The following is a 20,710-nucleotide window of genomic DNA, read 5'->3' as shown; positions in this document are numbered from 1 at the left end:
GCATTTTTGCATGTCCTATCGTAGTCCGGAGCTAAAATCATCCATCACTGATGTCTCTGAGGAAATAGGCCGTCTCCAGGGCAAAGGAGAAAACTGCTTGCAGAGATGCCTGGGATCTTTTTTTTTTTCTGTTAAACTCAGTTTAAGCTTTAGTGTTTCGACACACAAAAATTGCCTGATTCTGGGTTCTGACTATAACTGCATATTTTCATGAATTCTTACTATAACCCAATAGCGTACTTGAGATTCGGGGACACATGTTCCAAGATCTCAAGTTCAGGAGCAGGTCTGGAATCCCAGGCTATGTGAAGCTGAACACCTGGCCAAAATGCAGTTTCCTGGAGCAAGGTGCTACTGCAGACTCTTGCTTTTACTCTCATATTAACTGTTGAGTGGGCTTATTTTACACCCAAAAGGTTTACTAAGGGTGGATTCTCTGACATTTGTTAGTAGAAAGGATAATAAGAAAATGGGTTACAATTAGGGCTATAGATAGAATAGGGTGAAGAAAAAGAATATCATTTTATGTGTGAGGAGGAGGAGAAGATCAAGATCTGATGAAGAAAATATCTGTGATGAAGGTTTGTAGAAACACTAATTTTAAGAGAGTTGTTCCAACCAAGGTAAATAGTGGCAGTATTGCAGTTAATTTGAATGAATTTCTCTATTGTAGTTTCATCTAAGCTAATACTAAATGCAGCAGCCAAAAATAAGAAGCAAAAATTGGCACAAAGAAGAAGGATTTGGAACATGCACAGTAATAAGCCCATTGATATTTAACAAGAATTCATACTGGAATATCACAACTATTCTTTGGAGATTTTATATTTCGTATAGTGTCCTTTGCTGCATTTCTCTAGTGACTTACATGAATGCAAATGAATGTAGTCTGGTATGTAATATAAAGCGTGTGTGTGTGTATCTACATGCTGTACTATCTTAGAAAAGGGATCAATCAATTGAGCCAGTCCCCTTTTGATCATTGTTTCTCAGTGATTAATACAAACTTGTCCAGGAATCAGTGAGATTCTCAAATCAGACATAAGCATAAAGGAAAAATGTTGGTAAGGACAGAACAAGTTGATTGGCATTCCCCCTAATTGTTTTATTTCTTACGTGCAGCTGAAAATATGGTAAACCTCACCTCCAGTCTCATCCTTAGAAACGATTTCCAACCATGCAAAATAAATGTGAGGCAGTCACTTGAGAACCAATGCAATGGCTTTTAGGAATTTTGGGGGTGGGGGGTTATCCTTAATGCTGAATTCCCCTGTATAGATCTGGGTCAAAATATTCAGACTTTGAAATATCTTGATGAAGAAAGGAGACAAACCTTTCATATAAATGTCACAAAAAAATTCCCCATTTTTTACTGGCTTTAATAGTGTGTCTGTATACATTTTTACAATGTATTCACAGACACACAGAGTGTACTGTGGAATTCATATTGAGAGAGAGAGCTGGAAACATCTGAAGTTATTTACCCTTGCTTAATTATCTTTATAGCCCATGTTGTGGTCTACCAAGTTTGTGTGCCTTGTCCATTCCTTACTAAGGAGCACAGGGAATGGAATATGTTCAGACTTTGGCAGAGAAAGAAAGAGCAACTCGCTCCATTCTTCAGACACCTAGTCTAGCCCACACAGGGAGTAGAATTTTGCATTTGGGAGCTCTGGAGCGAGCCATGTGCAGCCTTGGAGTGCACCGAGAGGGTCTTTGATTGCTGATGAAAGTTACAGAGCAGCTCTCCCTGACAGTTCTCTGTTTGGCGTTCTCTCTCTCTCTCTCTCTCTCTCTCTCTCTTGTTTAGGGTCTTGTTCTTGCCTTACCTTGTGTCCTGTTTATTATCGACCTCCTTGGTACAATACAATGAGGGCAATGCATTTAAAACCTGTGTACGTGTATTTTTTAAAATAGATGTTGCTCCCATAATGGTTGTCAACAACTAGTCTTGCTCAATCACCTGGAAAATGTCACAAACAAGGGCTCTTAAGAGAAATTGAAAAATCCAAGTTAATTACCATTATAGGTTGAATATATCAGAGACTGAAGGTTTTAAAAGCCAGGGAAAATTGGGGACATATGTGTGGTGTCTCTGAGTAAGATTGTTCCATATAGGATATGGAAAATGTAAATGACAGGCATTTTGCCATGTACAGTAGCATTCACCATAGACAGACCATATGTTTTTGTTAGAAGCAATGAAGACGAAAATGACATTTAATTGGAACTGGCATAATATACCCTCACTAGTCATATATGCGTGGGTACAATAGGAACAACATATATTTCACGACAGATATCTTAGTCTCTCTTAAGATTAATATTAAGCATTAGCCAAATTCATTCATTTAAAGAACACTTTTTAAAAAAATAAATGTTGAGGTGGAAATCATGTGTATTTGCAGGGTGCTGTGATAACGCCAACAATGGACCACACTATGTCAATGCAGCCAGCAGGCATGATGGGCCCTCTGACCCAACAGATGAATCACCTTTCCTTGGGCACAACAGGAACGGTAAGTTCAGAGAATATGCTACATTGTTTCTATTTTGCAAAATGTTTTATTAATTTCTGAGTTCTCAAGGTCATTTCTGCTCACTTTAGTTTCCAATAGTTCATTCTTTTTATTTTATTTTATTTCCATAGATCCTTTTTTTCGTAGCTTATTAATTTTTAACAGTTACTTAGAAGACCTAGTATACCCTTTATATGAATTTTTCCTTAAATTTCACTAATGGCACTACAAGCTTTTTTTAACTAAAGGAAAAATTTAACCATCTTTAACATGGCACAGTAGTTCGTTCTATGAGTCTTGCAGTCATTTATTTGGCATATGGCATATTTGTTTCTTCCTTATACTGTTACTTTACATACTTTATTGTGTCATCTTTCCTTCCAGATCTAGTTCAAGTTAATTCCAACCTCAATGGTTTTTTCCCCATTTTTGTTGCTATATCAGACTTTATTCATCTCTCAGAATGCCTGAATATGCTGGTTCATCATTCTTTGCCATCTATTTTATATGTTTCAGCCAATAAACAAACAAATAGACAGCTATTTCAGACAGCTGCAGCGGCACAGGAGCTAGCAAACAGAGCTCTAAATAGGGGAGTTTGAGTGGGAGTTTGCAAGGGAGTTTGGCTTGTGGTGCTTGTTTGGGGTTTGCTTTTGCTGGGGGGTGTGTGGTCTTTTTGGTGTGGCTTGTGTTTCCCAGATTAACAGGATTTAGGTGGGAAGGAGATGACAGATACAGAGGCAGCTGTGGGAGTGACTCCTGTAGTGAAAGACACATTGAGGATGACTGGATGTGGAAGGTGTGGTATGTACATGATCCTGGAGGGGGGAACCGGTAAGAGTTTTTTCTGAATGAAATGCCGTCTGATAGAGCTGATGGAGGAAAAGATCCGAGGTTTGGAGATGCAGGTGGAAAGTCTGGTTGAGTTTAGGAAGGGGTTTGAGCAGATGATGGAGTAAAGATATGAGGTATCTGAAGGGAAAAGCTCAGACTCACAGATGGAAGCAGGGCTGGGGAATTTTGAGGAGAGACTGGATGAGGAAAGTGGTCAGTGGAAACATGTGACTCAAAGAACCAGGCAGAGAAAAAGACGGGCTACTGAAGGAGAAATAGAGCTTAGGAACAGGTTTGCAGAGTTGGAAAATGAAGAAGGGGCTCAGCAGGTACTTGTTGAAGGTGGAAGGGTAAGGAAGAAGAGAAGAGAGGCTAGTCCTATAGAAAAAGGGGAAGAGTCAAGGGAGACTACACCAAATATGAGCCCCAGGAGGATACAGGATGGGTTGAAGAGGATTGTAAGGGAAAATAGGAATGGAAAGAACTTGCAGCCAAAGGGAACAGGGGAGAGACTGGAGAATAGCACTGTCACCAGGAAAAGGCAGGCATATGTGATCGGGGACTCTTTATTGAGAAGAATAGACAGGCCTGTAACTAGAGCTGATCCTGAGAATAGAAGGGTGTGCTGTCTTCCGGGTGCTAAGATACGTGATGTAGACCTGAGGTTGAAAAGGATCCTAAAGGGAGCGGGAAAGAATCCCCTAATTATCCTTCATGTGGGAACAAATGATACAGCCAGATTCTCGCTGGAAAGTATCAAGGGAGACTATGCTAGGCTGGGGAAGACACTTAAGGAAATTGAGGCTCAGGTGATCTTTAGCGGGATCCTTCCTGTTCCTAGGGAAGGGCAACAAAGGTCTGATAAGATTATGACTGTCAACAGATGGCTTAGGCAGTGGTGCTATAAGGAGGGCTTTGGGATGTATGGCCACTGGGAGGCATTCACGGACAGAGGTCAGTTCTCTCGGGATGGACTTCATCTGAGTAGGGAAGGAAATAGACTTCTAGGATCGAGGCTGGCACAACTGATAAAGAGAGCTTTAAACTAGGAATTGGGGGGAGATGGATGGGAGATGTCCAGAAAATCTCCACGCCAGATTTTAGCATTGAGAGGGAAGAAGATGAAGTAAGAAAGGATACAGCCATGGGTAGGAGAATGTATATAAGGAGTGAGGGCGGTGTGGATACTAGTCTAATAGGTTATACTGGCTGTAGAATGACTGTGCCTAATAGGGTACAAAATGTGAGCGAGTCCAAACAGCAAAAATTAAAATGTTTGTACACCAATGCGAGGAGTCTAGGTAACAAAATGGAGGAACTAGAGCTACTGGTGCAGGAAGTGAAACCAGATATTATAGGGATAACAGAAACATGGTGGAATAGTAGTCATGACTGGACTACAGGTATTGAAGGGTATGTGCTGTTTAGGAAAGACAGAAACAAAGGTAAAGGGGGTGGAGTAGCATTGTATATCAATGATGAGGTAGAATGTAAAGAAATAAGAAGTGATGCAATGGATAAGACAGAGTCCGTCTGGGCAAAAATTACACTGGGGAAGAAAACTAGTAAAGCCTCTCCTACGATAGTGCTTGGGGTGTGCTATAGACCTCCGGGATCTAATTTGGATATGGATAGAGCCCTTTTTAATGTCTTTAGTAAAGTAAATACTAATGGAAACTGCGTGATCATGGGAGACTTTAACTTCCCAGATATAGACTGGAGGACCATTGCTAGTAATAATAATAGGGCTCAGATTTTCCTAGATGCGATAGCTGATAGATTCCTTCATCAAGTAGTTGCTGAACCGACTAGAGGGGATGCCATTTTAGATTTAATTTTGGTGAGTAGCGAGGACCTCATAGAAGAAATGGTTGTAGGGGACAATCTTGGTTCAAGTGATCATGAGCTAATTCAGTTCAAACTAAATGGAAGGATTAACAAAAATAAATCTGCAACTAGGGTTTTTGATTTCAAAAGGGCTGACTTTCAAAAATTAAGGAAATTAGTTAGGGAAGTGGATTGGACTGAAGAACTTATGGATCTAAAGGTAGAGGAGGCCTGGGATTACTTTACATCAAAGCTGCAGAAGCTATCGGAAGCCTGTATCCCAAGAAAGGGGAAAAAATTCATAGGAAGGAGTTGTTGAGCAAGCATCTTAGAGAGGTGATTATGAAGAAGCAGAAAGCATACAGGGAGTGGAAGATGGGAGGGATCAGCAAGGAAAGCTACCTAATTGAGGTCAGAACATGTAGGGATAAAGTGAGAGAGGCTAAAAGTCGAGTAGAGTTGGACCTTGCAAAGGGAATTAAAACCAATAGTAAAAGGTTCTATAGCCATATAAATAAGAAGAAAACTAAGAAGGAAGAAGTGGGGCCGCTTAACACTGAGGATGGAGCGGAGGTTAAAGATAATCTAGGCATGGCCCAATATCTAAACAAATACTTTGCCTCAGTCTTTAATAAGGCTAAAGAGGATCTTGGGGATAATGGTAGCATGACAAATGGGAAGGAGGATATAGAGGTAGATATTACCATATCAGAGGTAGAAGCGAAACTGAAACAGCTTAATGGGACTAAATCGGGGGGCCCAGATAATCTTCATCCAAGAATATTAAAGGAATTGGCACCTGAAATTGCAAGCCCATTAGCAAGAATTTTTAATGCATCTGTAAGCTCAGGAATAGTACCGAATGATTGGAGAATTGCTAATATAGTTCCTATTTTTAAGAAAGGAAAAAAAAGTGATCCGGGTAACTACAGGCCAGTTAGTTTGACATCTGTAGTATGCAAGGTCCTGGAAAATATGTTGAAGGAGAAATTAGTTAAGGACATTGAAGTCAATGGTAAATGGGACAAAATACCACATGGTTTTACAAAAGGTAGATCGTGCCAAACCAACCTAATCTCCTTTTTTGAAAAGGTAACAGATTTTTTAGATAAAGGAAATGCAGTGGATCTAATTTACCTAGATTTCAGTAAGGCGTTTGATACCGTGCCACATGGGGAATTATTAGTTAAGTTGGAGAAGATGGGGATCAATATGAACATCAAAAGGTGGATAAGGAATTGGTTAAAGGGGAGACTGCAACGGGTCCTACTGAAAGGCGAACTGTCAGGTTGGAGGGAGGTTACCAGTGGAGTTCCTCAGGGATCGGTTTTGGGACCAATCTCATTTAATCTTTTTATTACTGACCTTGGCACAAGAAGTGGGAGTGTGCTAATAAAGTTTGCAGATGATACAAAGCTGGGAGGTATTGCCAATTCAGAGAAGGATCGGGATATTATACAGGAGGATCTGGATGACCTTGTAAACTGGAGTAATAGTAATAGGATGAAATTTAATAGTGAGAAGTGTAAGGTTATGCATTTAGGGATTAATAATAAGAATTTTAGTTATAAGTTGGGGACGCATCAATTAGAAGTAACGGAAGAGGAGACGGACCTTGGAGTATTGGTTGATCATAGGATGACTATGAGCTGCCAATGTGATATGGCTGTGAAAAAAGCTAATGCGGTTTTGGGATGCATCAGGAGAGGCATTTCCAGTAGGGATAAGGAGGTTTTAGTACCGTTATACAAGGCACTGGTGAGACCTCACCTAGAATACTGTGTGCAGTTCTGGTCTCCCATGTTTAAAAAGGATGAATTCAACCTGGAGCAGGTACAGAGAAGGGCTACTGGGATGATCCGAGGAATGGAAAACTTGTCTTATGAAAGGAGACTTAAGGAGCTTGGCTTGTTTAGCCTAACTAAAAGAAGGTTGAGGGGAGATATGATTGCTCTCTATAAATATATCAGAGGGATAAATATAGGAGAGGGAGAGGAATTATTTAAGCTCAGCACCCATGTGGACACAAGAACAAATGGGTATAAACTGGCCACCAGGAAGTTTAGACTTGAAATCAGACGAAGATTTTTAACCATCAGAGGAGTGAAGTTTTGGAATAACCTTCCAAGGGAAGCAGTGGGGGCAAAAGATCTATCTGGTTTTAAGATTCTACTCGATAAGTTTATGGAGGAGCTGGTATGATGGGATAATGTGATTTTGGTAAGTAATTGATCTTTAGATATTCAGGGTAAATAGGCCAAATCCCCTGAGATGGGATATTAGATGGATGGGATCTGATTTACTATAGAAAATTCTTTCCTGGGTATCTGGCTGGTGAATCTTGCCCATGTGCTCAGGGTTTAGCTGATTGCCATATTTGGGGTCGGGAAGGAATTTTCCTCCAGGGCAGATTGGAGAGGCCCTGGAGGTTTTTGCCTTCCTCTGTAGCATGGGGCATGGTTGACTGGAGGGAGGCTTCTCTGCTCCTTGAAGTTTTGAACCATGATTTAAGGACTTCAATAGCTCAGACATGGGTGAGGTTTTTCATAGGAGTGGGTGGGTGACGTTCTGTGGCCTGCGCTGTGCAGGAGGTCGGACTAGATGATCAGAATGGTCCCTTCTGACCTTAGTATCTATGAATCTATGAATCTAAATAGAAATATGATCTCAGTGCTTTTCTCACTATCTTCTTATTTTCCTTGGACACATGAACCTAAGGGAGGATACTGTGGCTAGTAAGAATAACTGTATGTGAGATTGGAGCCTTGATTGGCCAGTTAGATAGCTCCCTGGCAAGGAATGCCCAGGTGCATTTTAACAGGTTTCAGAGTAGCAGCCATGTTAGTCTGTATCCGCAAAAAGAAAAGGAGTACTTGTGGCACCTTAGAGACTAACAAATTTATTTGAGCATAAGCTTTCGTGAAGTGAGCTGTAGCTCATGAAAGCTTATGCTCAAATAAATTTGTTAGCCTCTAAGGTGCCACAAGTACTCCTTTTCTTTTTACAGGTGCATTTTAGTTTTCTTTAAAATTTGTTGATGACAGATCCATTTTACTTAGTGAATTTAACATGTATTTTAAAAGTGCAGTAAGGGTATGTTGAAGCAACTCTCGGGAATTTTGCCCTTTGTGTCTCATTGACATCAGAGAGAATCATGAAGATGTACACCCTTTGGATAACTTAGAAAATTTTCCTCTAACAGTCTTCATGTAAAAACAGGAAATTCCCAACTAATGATCTACGCTAACATCAAACCGCTGCTAGTGTCTTCTTGGTTGCTATTTAGTAACTGGTTCAGTTGGCATGACCAGATGTATTATATTTGCCATATATTACATTGTATGGGTCATTTTATATTGGGGTGGGCAAACTTTTTGGCCTGAGGGCCACATCGGGGTTCCGAAACTGTATGGAGGGCCAAGTAGGGAAGGCTGTGCCTCCCCAAACAATCTTGCTCCCATCCCCATCCGCCCCATCCCACTTCCTGCCCCCCGGGACTCCTACACCTATCCAACTGCTCCCTGTCTCTGACTGCCCCCAGGACCCTCTGCCCCTTATCCAACCCCCCTGCTCTCCACCCCCTTACCATGCCGTTCAGAGCACCAGGACTGGCAGCTGCATTGCCCAGCTGGAGCCAGCTACACCGCTGTGCTGCCTGGCAGGAGCTCGCAGCCCCACCGCCCAGAGCACTGGCAGCACAACGAGCTGAGGCTGCGGGGCAGGGGGGACAACAGGGGAGGGGCCAGGAGCTAGCCTCCCCGGCTGGGAGCTCTAGGGCCGGGTAGGATGGTCCTGTGGGCCGGATGTGGCCCACGGGCCATAGTTTGCCCACCTCTGTTTTATATCCTTTTAAGATAATCTTTGTGTAATGATACCTTTGCCTGTAGAATGTGCGATATTAATTGACAGCAATATTCCAGCATTCTGAAGAGAAAGAGGAGTGCTCAGATTCTTGAGACGGTTCTTTAGTTTATTTAGACTAGTGTTCATGAATCCCAGGACATGAACCACGGCGACTCCAGCCATGTTAGAAAAAAGAATGCTACTCTGATTATTCGCAAAAAGAAAAGGAGTACTTGTGGCACCTTAGAGACTAACAAATTTATTAGAGCATAAGCTTTCGTGAGCTACAGCTCACTTCATCGGATGAAGTGAGCTGTAGCTCACGAAAGCTTATGCTCTAATAAATTTGTTAGTCTCTAAGGTGCCACAAGTACTCCAAGTGAGCTGTAGCTCACGAAAGCTTATGCTCTAATAAATTTGTTAGTCTCTAAGGTGCCACAAGTACTCCTTTTCTTTTTGCGAATACAGACTAACACGGCTGCTACTATGAACTCTGATTATTGGAACTGAACCACATTTTATGATCAATCTAAAAAGTGAATTAAAAATTTCTGTTGTGCTCATATTTTCAAATTTGTCCTTTAAAAGTTTGCAACAGGGTGCTACAGTCACTAGATATCTTTCAACCAGCTTGTTTTCAACAAACTAGCCAAAAAGTCTTAAACAATTCTGCTTCATGTCAGCAGCAATCTGTCCCCATTTAATCTAAGAGCTTCCAATATGCAAAGAATTTTTATTAAAAGTCTTTTATACATTTACTTCCTTAGACAAACCATTTTGTTAACCAGCATAAAATATGTTTCAAGTAAAACAGCCATTCAGGGTGTGCCTGAGTGAAGAATTGGCTCTAAACCTGGCTACAAACATGAACCAAGCCATTGGTTCACTAAGGACTGTGCGTTTCCAAAATGCAGGGTTGCAACCCCTTCTGCAGCCAAATCCACACTATGGGGAAAATTCATGCATGGTGCAGAGGGCCAGCATAAGGCTCTCTGGATTGATTGAGCTCCATTTAAGGGCTGACCTGATGCCTGCTAGGAGAACAACAACCCTAAAGTGACTAGCATCCCCCATATACTATGGAAAATATCTTGTCACTGAGTCCAAGTAGCATAAAAGGCTGCATGTAAACTGATGAGTACAAGAAGCCATAAGCAGTGAACAACAACAAGAAGTTTTATTGGTCTTAAAAACCCAGGAAAGATACTCTTGAGCACCATCCACTAGCACCTTATATATTAGTGATCAACTATTTACATATATTTAGATATCTCTCTTATACAGAATACTCCTGTAACAAGAGGTATTGCATGTAAGGCCATGGGGTGGTGGGCCAGGAGTGTGACTGTAAATCTCTCTTTACTCAGATCCACTGGTCCCAGGACCCCTCCCATGGAAAGCACAGAGCAACAGCAAATACTCCAGCCCAGAGGCAGGTATAGTTTGCAGGGGAGAGATTATTGAGGAGGGCTCCACAGCAGTTTTACACCATGAACTTGAGTTGTGGGTGTCAATTTCACCCCTCTCGCCTCCCCTGTATGCTCTGTGCTTTATCCACATAGAACCTCAATACTCATTGAAAATACAGTTGACAATAGTGACATATTTGATGGCAGTTGTGCTGCCTGGATCACCTGCACATATCTGTGTGGCATCAGGAGTTGAGCAGAGAATATCCCAGAGGGCACAATTCAGTATATATTTATATATATTTTTGTACATACCTCTTCACTCAAAAATAGCAGGAAACATTTGCATAGGTGTGCTGACTGTGCAAGTAAAGGAACCTAAGCCTAAATAATGTTACAATTGTGACAAAACTGAGAAAACCCTAAAAATTCTGATTAAGGCTGACAATCCCTCCTCAGCTCCTGTCATTATATTAAAAAGGAAGTCCCAAAGGCTTAACCTAAGGACAGAGAGCCGTTTTTAACCCTGGATGTTCCTCTCCTTTACCAGTTTATTATAACCTTGGCATATATTCTAGCAAATCTCATTTTCCTTATATAATATTTATCCACAATTAGCTTTTCCCTTCCAATGATACATTACTGAAATAGCATAGGGAGTAGGTCTGCTCTGTATGGAAACACTGAAATAATAGCATGTGTGTATTTCATAATATATGGACTCTGGAATTTTTCCATCATCATCCTGTCACTCAAAATGTGTCTAACACAGCCATTGATCTGATGTCTGTGTTGCAGTTTAATAAAAGTCATAATTGATAGCTTGAGTGAATATAAAAACCTTTTAGAAAAATAAAACTGCACAGCCTGATCACAGCTTTCAGTCCTTACTGCTGGGCTCCTTTTACATTGCCAATGACACATCTGCCATTTGAATGGAAACTAATATTTGCCATATATGTCCCCTCTACAGCTCATTCCTGAAGGAGGTTTTATGGTCCGTACCTTGTTGCTTTTATTTTCTACATGTATTTAAGGTGACGCTTTGGTTCCATTTACATCCTGAGGCAGCCATCTCTCACCCCTCATTGGCAGATGTGCTTTTCTGACCATTTTGTTTTCTGTTTTGAAATTGCTTCAGTATAACCCCTATTTAGTTTTAAACTTTTTGGGGCCATGCCAGTGGGAGAGTGAATGGAAACCAGATTTTAGACTGAAACTGCTAGCTCAACTATACTTTTTAATTGTTCTTCACACACTCAGCTGGGCCGTTTTAGCTTTTGCTTGCTTATTTAAAAGAAAATAAGTGGCAACTTGTAGCACAAGCTCTTGATTCTTCTTTGTAAACTGTACATTTGTTTAATTGTTCTGGATACCTATGTATAAAATAATCAGTTGCGTATAAAAATTGTTAGTTTATCTCAGGGCTATTGATATTGCAAACCATCCTAACTCTGCTTTCATGGTTTATAATGACACCAGAAATCCCCCAATGGAATAACAGGGGTGTTATTCTAGTACATCATTTCTTATCTCTTACTTTGTTAGCTATTTCTATTGCCACTAGAGCTTGATGATATCTCTAGAACCTCTCAATGGAACAACAAGCTTGTTACAAGTTTCTTATCTGTTATTTCCTTTGGATACTATATGGTCACTGATGATTTACAATATCACCAAAGGGTCTCAATAGAATAAGTGGTTTTGTTAGGCTTGTTTGTTTTTTTTTTAATCATCAATTTTCTTTGCATATACTTTGGCCATGAATAGTCTATGATGTCACCAAATTCCACTAACGTTCAGAGCTTTGTTACAAAATGATCTTGTCTGTTGTTTTAATAGTACATCATGTGGTCCCTGATGATTTATAGGAGCAACATTCTACAATCTTATTATTTTGATGTTAATCAGGTTTTAATCTTAAAGCTCTTTTATGTTGTTTGACTGTCTATTTCAGTTTGCTTGGAGAGTACAAGACTGGACCGATAGCAAAGCTAAAGTATGGTTCAAGCTGGTACTAAGTAGCTCACCCTTGTCCATTTTCTCAACCTAGGTCCTGGACAAATGAAAATGATTAGCAGCATAGTGCAGTTTTGGGAACCAGGCTCTTTCAAAAAGAAATGAATCTGTTTGGAAAGTTAAAGAATAGGATAATATCTGTAAGGGTAATGTAAAATAACAAATAGTACAGTGAAAGCCGCTTGGCTGCTCCTATTAGTCTGTTCTATAGTTTGAAATAAACAAGGGGATAGTCAATGAAATTGAAAGTCACCAAATTTAAAATCAAAATAACTTTTTGATGCAGCAGCTAATCAATCTGTAGAATTTGCTGCTACCAGATACTAGTAAGATAAATAGGTGAGCAAGGTGTTTAAAAATAGAATTGACATTGATACAAATAATATTTGCTTCACAACAGCTAAGTAAAAAAACCTAAAAGGGATATAGTTTCTTGTGGTTCAGAATATGATCACCAGCTGGGAATAGCAAGTAAAGACATTTTTAAATCAGAGCTGAGTAAATAATTCATTGCATGGTTTTCATCTCCCTTTTCTCATCAAAAGTGTTGAGCACCTTAAGCTCCCATTGACTTCAAGCTGCTTCTATTCAGATGCCTAAACATGGGTTCAGGAACCGACGTTTAGCCACCCAGGTTTGAAAAATTTGGTCATGGGTCACATGAATGATATGTTTCTGTTCCCTTACTGGCTGAGCAGAACTCTTAAAACCAGTTCTTGGTGTGACTTCTGCATTTATAAGCTAAGCATTCACTTTCTAAGAGCATTCTACACTATAGTATTTGCCTACAATGTGCTTTGTTTCTGCAAACACTCCTTCCAGGAAATTCAGTAGCTAAACTATTCAGAGAAAAGGAAAATAAAAGGGGCATAAACACAGATGATGTGGATTCAGTTTTTGATTCACAGAACATTCTGGAGATATTTGTTCAGTACCTCCATCTGCAACATAGCACAAACGAACAGGTACATTGTTTGGACTCTTTGCCTGTCTCGGATGCATCAGCTAATGGCCATTACTGGAGGCAGGATTAGCTGACCAAAAGCCTCGTCTCATGGAAGAACGCTGGACCCTAGATGATTGTGATAAAAAGTTAAAATTGACATATGGAGAAATGATAATGCAAATACAAATAAAAACATTGAAGTAGTTGTTAGAATGTAAGAAGTTGATATACATTTTATTTTCATAACTCTACAAATCTGATGCTATATGAGCCAGATATGTTCAACAGGCTTCAGGTATCTATGAACTTGAGTGCTCAGAGGCTAGTTTCACCTATACATCTTTGCTGTCATGCTGTTTATTGTTACTAGAAGTGCTACCGATAAAAAATATGAGAGACCATTGAGAATATAATTCAAAACGTTCTCTTCAAAAACATGTACATCACTTAGCAATAGGCACATACCTCTTAGAAAAACTCCTTTATATTAAAACACATAGAGTGGGTACTGAAATGCATAAACCATATTGTGTACAGCACATAGTGTCTAATATACATCATATCCTGAAAAGGGTCACCAGTTTCCGTACATGATCTTCAGCCACACCCTCTGAAGTTTTTATTGTTGTTATATTTATTACAGTAGTGCCTCAGGGTCAACCATGAGTGGGGCAGCATTGTGCTAGGCATAGTACAAACACAGAGTATTAGACAGTCCCTGCCCCAAGAATTTATAGTCTAAATAGACAAGACAGACACAGGGTAGGGCAAAGGGTTAGAATGTACAAGCAGTGCGTGATCATGTGATGGCCTACACATGTACTGTATGTTAGTGCCCCAATTTGTTTGTTCGTTTTAAATTTTGGGGTGGGTTTTGGTTAGGAGGGGACTAGGTAAACAGAAAGCCAAAGGAAGGGGTGTGGGGAAAGGGGACAGGGCAAAGAGAAAAGAGAGAGAGGAAGAAAAATGGTTGAAAAATAGCTACATGTAACCACTCATTTTACACACACACAAACATTGAGCTTTGAACACGTTAACAAGCCCTGAAATCTGTGAACGGACTCTGCCTTTGAGAGCAAAAGGCAACACAATGAATGAAAGGGAGATAGTGGCCAGTCTGCTTTGCAGATTGTGCTCTCTTGACATTAAATGTTTCTGGAGTTGAACTGCTTAAATGAAACATTTAGGACTACTAGCTCATGCCTTCAAGGTATGGCTTACCATTGGGGAGGCATAGAAGGGACCACAGTGCTATTCCACTTAGAATTTTGCTTGACGTAAATAATAATGAAAAAAACAGTTTTAATGTAGAAAAGTAGCAACTAAAGGGACATAGCAGTCTGTAAATATCTTAAGTGTGTAAGCACCAAGGAAAGAGAGGAATTATTTAGAGTGGTGCACGTTGGTATAACTATGAATAATGAGGTAAAACTAAGATAGAGAAAATTTTAGCTTGAATATCTTGCAGAGAATGATAATGTATTAGAGTTTGGAATAGTCACCTAAGGGAAATGGTGGAAGACCATCAGCTGGGATATTTAAAACTAGAAGTTGTACCGCAGAGAACTGTCAGGCATTGGCAAGGAGATGGGGTAGGTGGTCTTTTTATCTCTAACTTCTGTTCTTTGTTGAAAAGAAATAATGTGACTCCAGTATGAAACTAAGTAATAAGAGGGATAGTTTCTTTTTTCTATTTTTCATTTAAGCGCTGTAATTTCAGAAGATGATATACCATTTAAAAATGTTTTCTGAGCACAACATACCAAAATCAGACAAGAACTATAAGTCAAAACAGTGTTTTTCTTTCACCACCTGGAGTTTACACAACCAAAGAGCAGCTGTTCACACTGTTAACTCTGAAAAGTCCTTCTACAGTTGGGGCTAAGTTGTTTCACTATGTACTAGATGGGTCAGTGTGTTTACAATTCACTTCATGATGTTTGTTTCAGTGGATGATGTGTACATTTCAGTAAGCAAAGCATTTTTGCCCATGCGTATGTTCTGAACAGAAATATATGAATTGTATCCCAGTGGCTTCTCATAGGGAAAGCTTAATTTCCAGGCACAACAAAACTTTTTGGAAACAGTAGCTTATTGATGCTGTGACATTCCTGAAGATGGGACAATGCCACAAGGGGAAAATGTTGTACTAAGGTTGTACAGGTTGTACTAAGGGTGGAATTGAAAAGGAATTATATTTGCATCATCTCTATTTTTGATGTTTTTAAATCAGGTACAAAAATGACATAGCCTTGATGTGGCATAGATATATCCAGGCATAGTGCCAGGACCACAAACAATATGCCATTGAATTCCACTGGTGTTTACTGCAATACGGCGATGACCCTTTTATGTGGCCAAGATACTGGCGGTCAAATGTTTAATTTTTTTCTAAGGGAAATTGCCAGACTATAACACATGTTTGAGTACATCTGTATGGCATGCTTCACTGCTGATGTCTTACTCACTTGGAAGTACTATCCTGTTCTAGATCAAGTAATTAAGGATGCAAGGTCAGATTACATGGGTTTTCTATGTCTGGATCCACTGAATTATCTAGTAAGGGTACAGTCTTACCAAATGGTAGCTTATGCTGGTATTCTGTGCATGTTGGGATTTCTGCTTGAAATTCTCAAAAAGTCAGAGCTTTGCTTAAGTGGATTATGGTGCCATAGGGAGTCATTGATGGCAATAACCTCCATGCCCTCAGATGCTATTTTATTATTTGTGAATTATGTGAGATTGAGTCTTTGTAGTTGAGGAATTGTCACAGTCCTAAAAGACTCAATTTGGAAGTACCATTAAAATAACCAATTTTAACTATAAAAAAGCTCAGTCAGCACATTTAATTAAACTGAAGTGAGGGGTTTTAGATCAGCTGTATCAAGTGAATTTCGGAGTTTGCTGAATCGAGTTGTTTTTCTAACACGGTAAATAACTTTTGAACATGGCATTTTTATGTTGTGTGCCAAATGAGAGCTGGACCACCCTAGGGTGAGTTCAGGGAACGATTGCATCTCCAAGAGGCATAATCCTTCTCCAATCTCCCCAATGTTCAATGGGAATGGACAAGGTGCACGAGTCTTTTGAATTTTCCACTGGCCTCTGAATGGGGTATGTAAGGAGACGGGTAGGAAGAAAGGTCCTTGACCTCTCTCCTCACCAGGCACCTGCAAAAGGGCCAGGGACATTTTGGCCTTTAGTTTTTAATCACAACAGCTGTAATCTTTCATTTGTTAACAACCAGCTCCAGCTGAAATCAGGTATCTGAATATCCAAATCACTGAATACACTCGAACCTCCATTTCCAGTTTCCCTATGCTGGACATGTTTCTCTTGAAGCTTTTCCTCCCAACAATCTAATCTTTTCATTCCTTGAATTAGTCTCATCACCCTCCTTTGGACTCTTTTCCAGTGAAGCTTAATGATAGCTGTGGTTTGGTAATGTATCCCGTTCTATCCTAGCTTTCTTTAACGCTGGAAGACTGGCTCCACTCTCTCCGGGCATGTTGTTGCATACACCCCACAACCTTCCCAGTCTTTCTGTCCTGTCTCTTCCAACGAAATGGTAATTTTCTACTTTACAGAGCCCAGGGACCTCGCTATCTTCAAGGCCATCTCCCCTATTCCCTCGCCACACTGTTGGTATTCGCAAGAATGCCCCAGTTGATTGTCCGTAGGACTGACTTTCTGTGGAGTGAGATAGCTTTCTTAGAAGAGGGTTGTTGACTCTGGAATTTGCTTTTTTGGCAGCAAAGACATGTCACAATTTTAGTGTTTCAGGCATAATTTTCCATCATAAACATTTTCCAGGAAAATTAATTCAATTTTTCAGCCAGCTCTCAAGTTTGGTGGTAATTAGGGTATGGAGCAAGACATAGGTGTTAAACTAACGTTTTAATGACAGCAACTTCACCTGTGCTTGGCAAGTTGTGGTAGATGATGAACTGATTAATAGAAAATAAATTCTATTCAGAGTATATTGGCTGAGCAAACGGGTTTCCTTCGCTTTATTATATACTATGTATCTGTGGTACTATACCTGGGCAAGGACAGTGACCTTCCTGAGATTCCTTGGCCTTTGTTTAAAACTAAATCTAAAGGAGCTGGAGATCAAAAATGTATGATAGGAGACGTTGAAGTAATTAACTTGCAACCGAAGGAATAAAATGTTGTATTTGAACATTTATAAATCTACTCTCTCATTCATTTTCTTGTAAATTTCACGATCAGTGTTACATTTTCATGTGTTTCTGAGGAGAAAAATATGAGCTGATGCCCCATGGCATCTATTCAAGCTTAATTTTAAAACTAGGAATTTTATTGTATTACATATTCTATTGGATATTGATACCAAGAAGTAATAATGTACGATTGCAATGATAAGTGCCGTTACTAGTGCCTACTTCAGTATATCACCAAAGATTACAGTCTTATTCTTCCCAGTGTGAAGAACATATGTTATAGGCTCCCTCATGCATAGCTACTACTTTCAAATAAAAATTAGAAAATTAGGAATTGAATCTTAAAGAATATCCCCAGAGAAGTGTGTGCTGGTTTGGTGCAGTGGCCTAAAGGATTAAAGTGCCTCTGGACCATAATTATTCCTTGGAGACCTTTGCAGAAGGAGCTATGCCCACTGCAAACTGCGACACTGCAACAACTACACTTAATTCTAAGCTCCCCTTGTGTTGTCAGTTCTGTTTAGCTAGCTGTGGGATTTTTATAGAAACTTTTGGTTCAAACAGAACCAGCACATACTGTCTGGAGATACTCTTTAACATTCTATTCCTAATTTTAGAATTTGTGTTTGAAAATAGTAGCTATGCATAAGGGAGCCTACAACATATGTTCTTCATACTGGGAAGAATGGGACTTCAATCTTTTGTGAGATATACTGAAGTAGGCAGTAGTAACAGCATATATTACAATTTATATTTTCAGAGCTCTGTGGAAACATTAACTAAATAACTCTTGTAACACCACTTACGTAGTCTCAAGGAGATTGAACTGCAGACTGTGGACTGTTTCATATTTCATGGACAGTAGATTCTACTGTAAACCATCACAGTGGTTTAGTGCAGCTCTTATAACACAGAAAAGACATTCAAGGGAAGGGCCAGATTTTCAGCTGATATGAATTGGTGCAGTTCCAATGAAATTATCAATTTACGTCAGCCGATGAGCTGTCCCCCATTAAGAAAAGGGTAAAAATTACCTATTCCGGTTAGATTTGACTTGACCTCTTACCTCTTCAGTGTACCAGGAGCTGGAATTTAATCTACTTCCTGTCAAATATTTGTTTTTAACTCATAACATCAAGGGATCCGGACTGCAATTCAGAATTTTTAGAAGAACTAAATTGTGGTAAATGATTAAAATGTTTTAAACACTAGCATCAAAATTCGTCATGAATCTCGTATGTTTTTACATTTTTCTTCCCTCACTAATCATACTGGCAGCACTGTTCTTTGGCTGCTGTATTTTTTTCTCTTTTTTTGCTCTCTGTTTTTCACTTCACTTTCCTTGCATTCTTTCTCATGATCTTTCACCGTAAGCAAAAAAGTTCTAGTCCTGAGGCCGGAATGACAGTTAAGCAGCTGCCGTCCCAGTTTGCACAATTATAATTCCTTCAATGCTGGAAGGGGGGGTTACTGCTGTACAGGTTGGCTGACACACTTCCCCAGAGGCAAAATTCATCACCTCTGAAATCAGCCAGTAATAACTGAGAGAACTGTGCAGACTCCCTCCTACATCCCCATGAACAGCCAGTCTCCTACCTTTTAAACATTAACCCTATTGATTTCTATTTCAGCAGAAGCATAGGTATACAACATAACATATACAGGTCATTAGAGGTTCTTCTTTGTAAGCTGATTCTTGTAAGTCCTGGGGCCTTAAAGGTATTGATATAAAGTCATTTCATCAGTAGAAAAGTGGCCTCTTCGTCACACTGTTTGTCACATTCTTAGAGGATTGGCTGTAGTGCAATTATGGCTTTGTCAACTGCAAATATTTTCCCTGCACTTTATCTTGTTTTTGAATGTGGGTTTTACACAGAAAGAAAATAGAAAAGGGACATTTTGCAACAACACTACTGTCAGCGTAAAATGAAGATGTTTGAGCTTCTCAGTCAGTCAATGTGGCTAACGCACCAAAGCCAAAGAGTTTATCAAAGAACCGGAAAGTACAACCAAACCCAGGAATAGATCTTGCAAGATCCCTGTGGGAAGAGCAATTCACTAACTAGGCTGTGGTTTTAGAACAGAACAGAATATTTTGACCCACCCTGATTGCTTGACCATATGTGCTAAAGTACAGTTGTGTAGTGTTTGTCTTTCTCGCATGAGTGGAGCACAGATACCTCAATGCTTACTTATAACTGGTGTTAGGCTGTGTGGTATCTTTAACATGTAAAGCTCAAATGAAAGCTACAGACAATTGGATATCAATATCAGCAGGTGGGCTTTTTCAGCTTTCATGCTTATTTTTCCCCAGACTCTCTGTGATGTTCATGTATTGCCATTCATAAGGATTAATAGAGTCTCTGTTTTCAAGGTCACCCCTGATCCAGGTAGGGGAGAAGAAATTTCTCAAATTTGAAAATGCAGTGTTTCTTTTGAATATTTATTTTGTTTTTTCACCATGGAAATAGCAGGCTTTTAAACCCCCAAAACAAGTAGATCTCCTGAGAATCCCACCTTATCGACTCACACATTATCTGCAGGAGAGCAGAGGGTTGATGAAGGAAAACCAGACAAGTTAATACTGAAACAATCTCAATGGAGGTATGAGATCCTCCCTCCAATAGGCCTCATCACTGCAATCATAGGACATGACAGCCTCTAAATCATTACATTTTTGGCATCACAGATTGTAATGGTCTGCCACATCAATGTACCTTTGAGGAGACATTGAGGAGATGGCTTTTTTTGACACGCAGCAACTATTTATAGTATTAATTGGAATTAATGTAGTATAAATTACATGTGTACTACTACTACATTTCATTGTGGATGTGCGTAAAGGATATTATCCTGCCTTAGAATATGCACCTCTGACTCCATTGATTTCACTTGTCACTGGGGCACGTATCCTACGGTAACTTCAGGCTTTAAATGAAAAGTCCTTTAAAATGAGTTCAACCATTTACAATTTGTAAAAGATCCTACTCATCGGTAAAAGAAGAGACCTTATTAGACCATCCAGTCTATCTCCCTACAAATAGAGGAGTGCTCCTTATGGTACATTTTTGATTGAATGTCCTTTAAGATTAACAGATCAGTGGACTACAAAACCCTGTTTTACTTCAG

At 39.7% G+C, this 20,710-nt stretch overlaps 1 protein-coding gene across 1 annotated transcript in view; it reads left to right on the top strand.

Moving 5' to 3' along the window:
* The window catches only part of RBMS3 (RNA binding motif single stranded interacting protein 3), a 782,080-nt gene that overhangs the window by 746,523 nt on the left and 14,847 nt on the right, over positions 1–20,710 (top strand). The window contains exon 14 of the mRNA XM_038392245.2: positions 2,409–2,519. Within this exon, the coding sequence (XP_038248173.2) occupies positions 2,409–2,519 (111 nt within the window). The remainder of the gene's footprint in view (positions 1–2,408; positions 2,520–20,710) is intronic.

Source organism: Dermochelys coriacea, chromosome 2 (genome assembly GCF_009764565.3).
Source record: "Dermochelys coriacea isolate rDerCor1 chromosome 2, rDerCor1.pri.v4, whole genome shotgun sequence".
NCBI lineage: Eukaryota > Metazoa > Chordata > Testudines > Dermochelyidae > Dermochelys > Dermochelys coriacea.
This window is presented reverse-complemented; position numbering and strand designations above follow the sequence as displayed.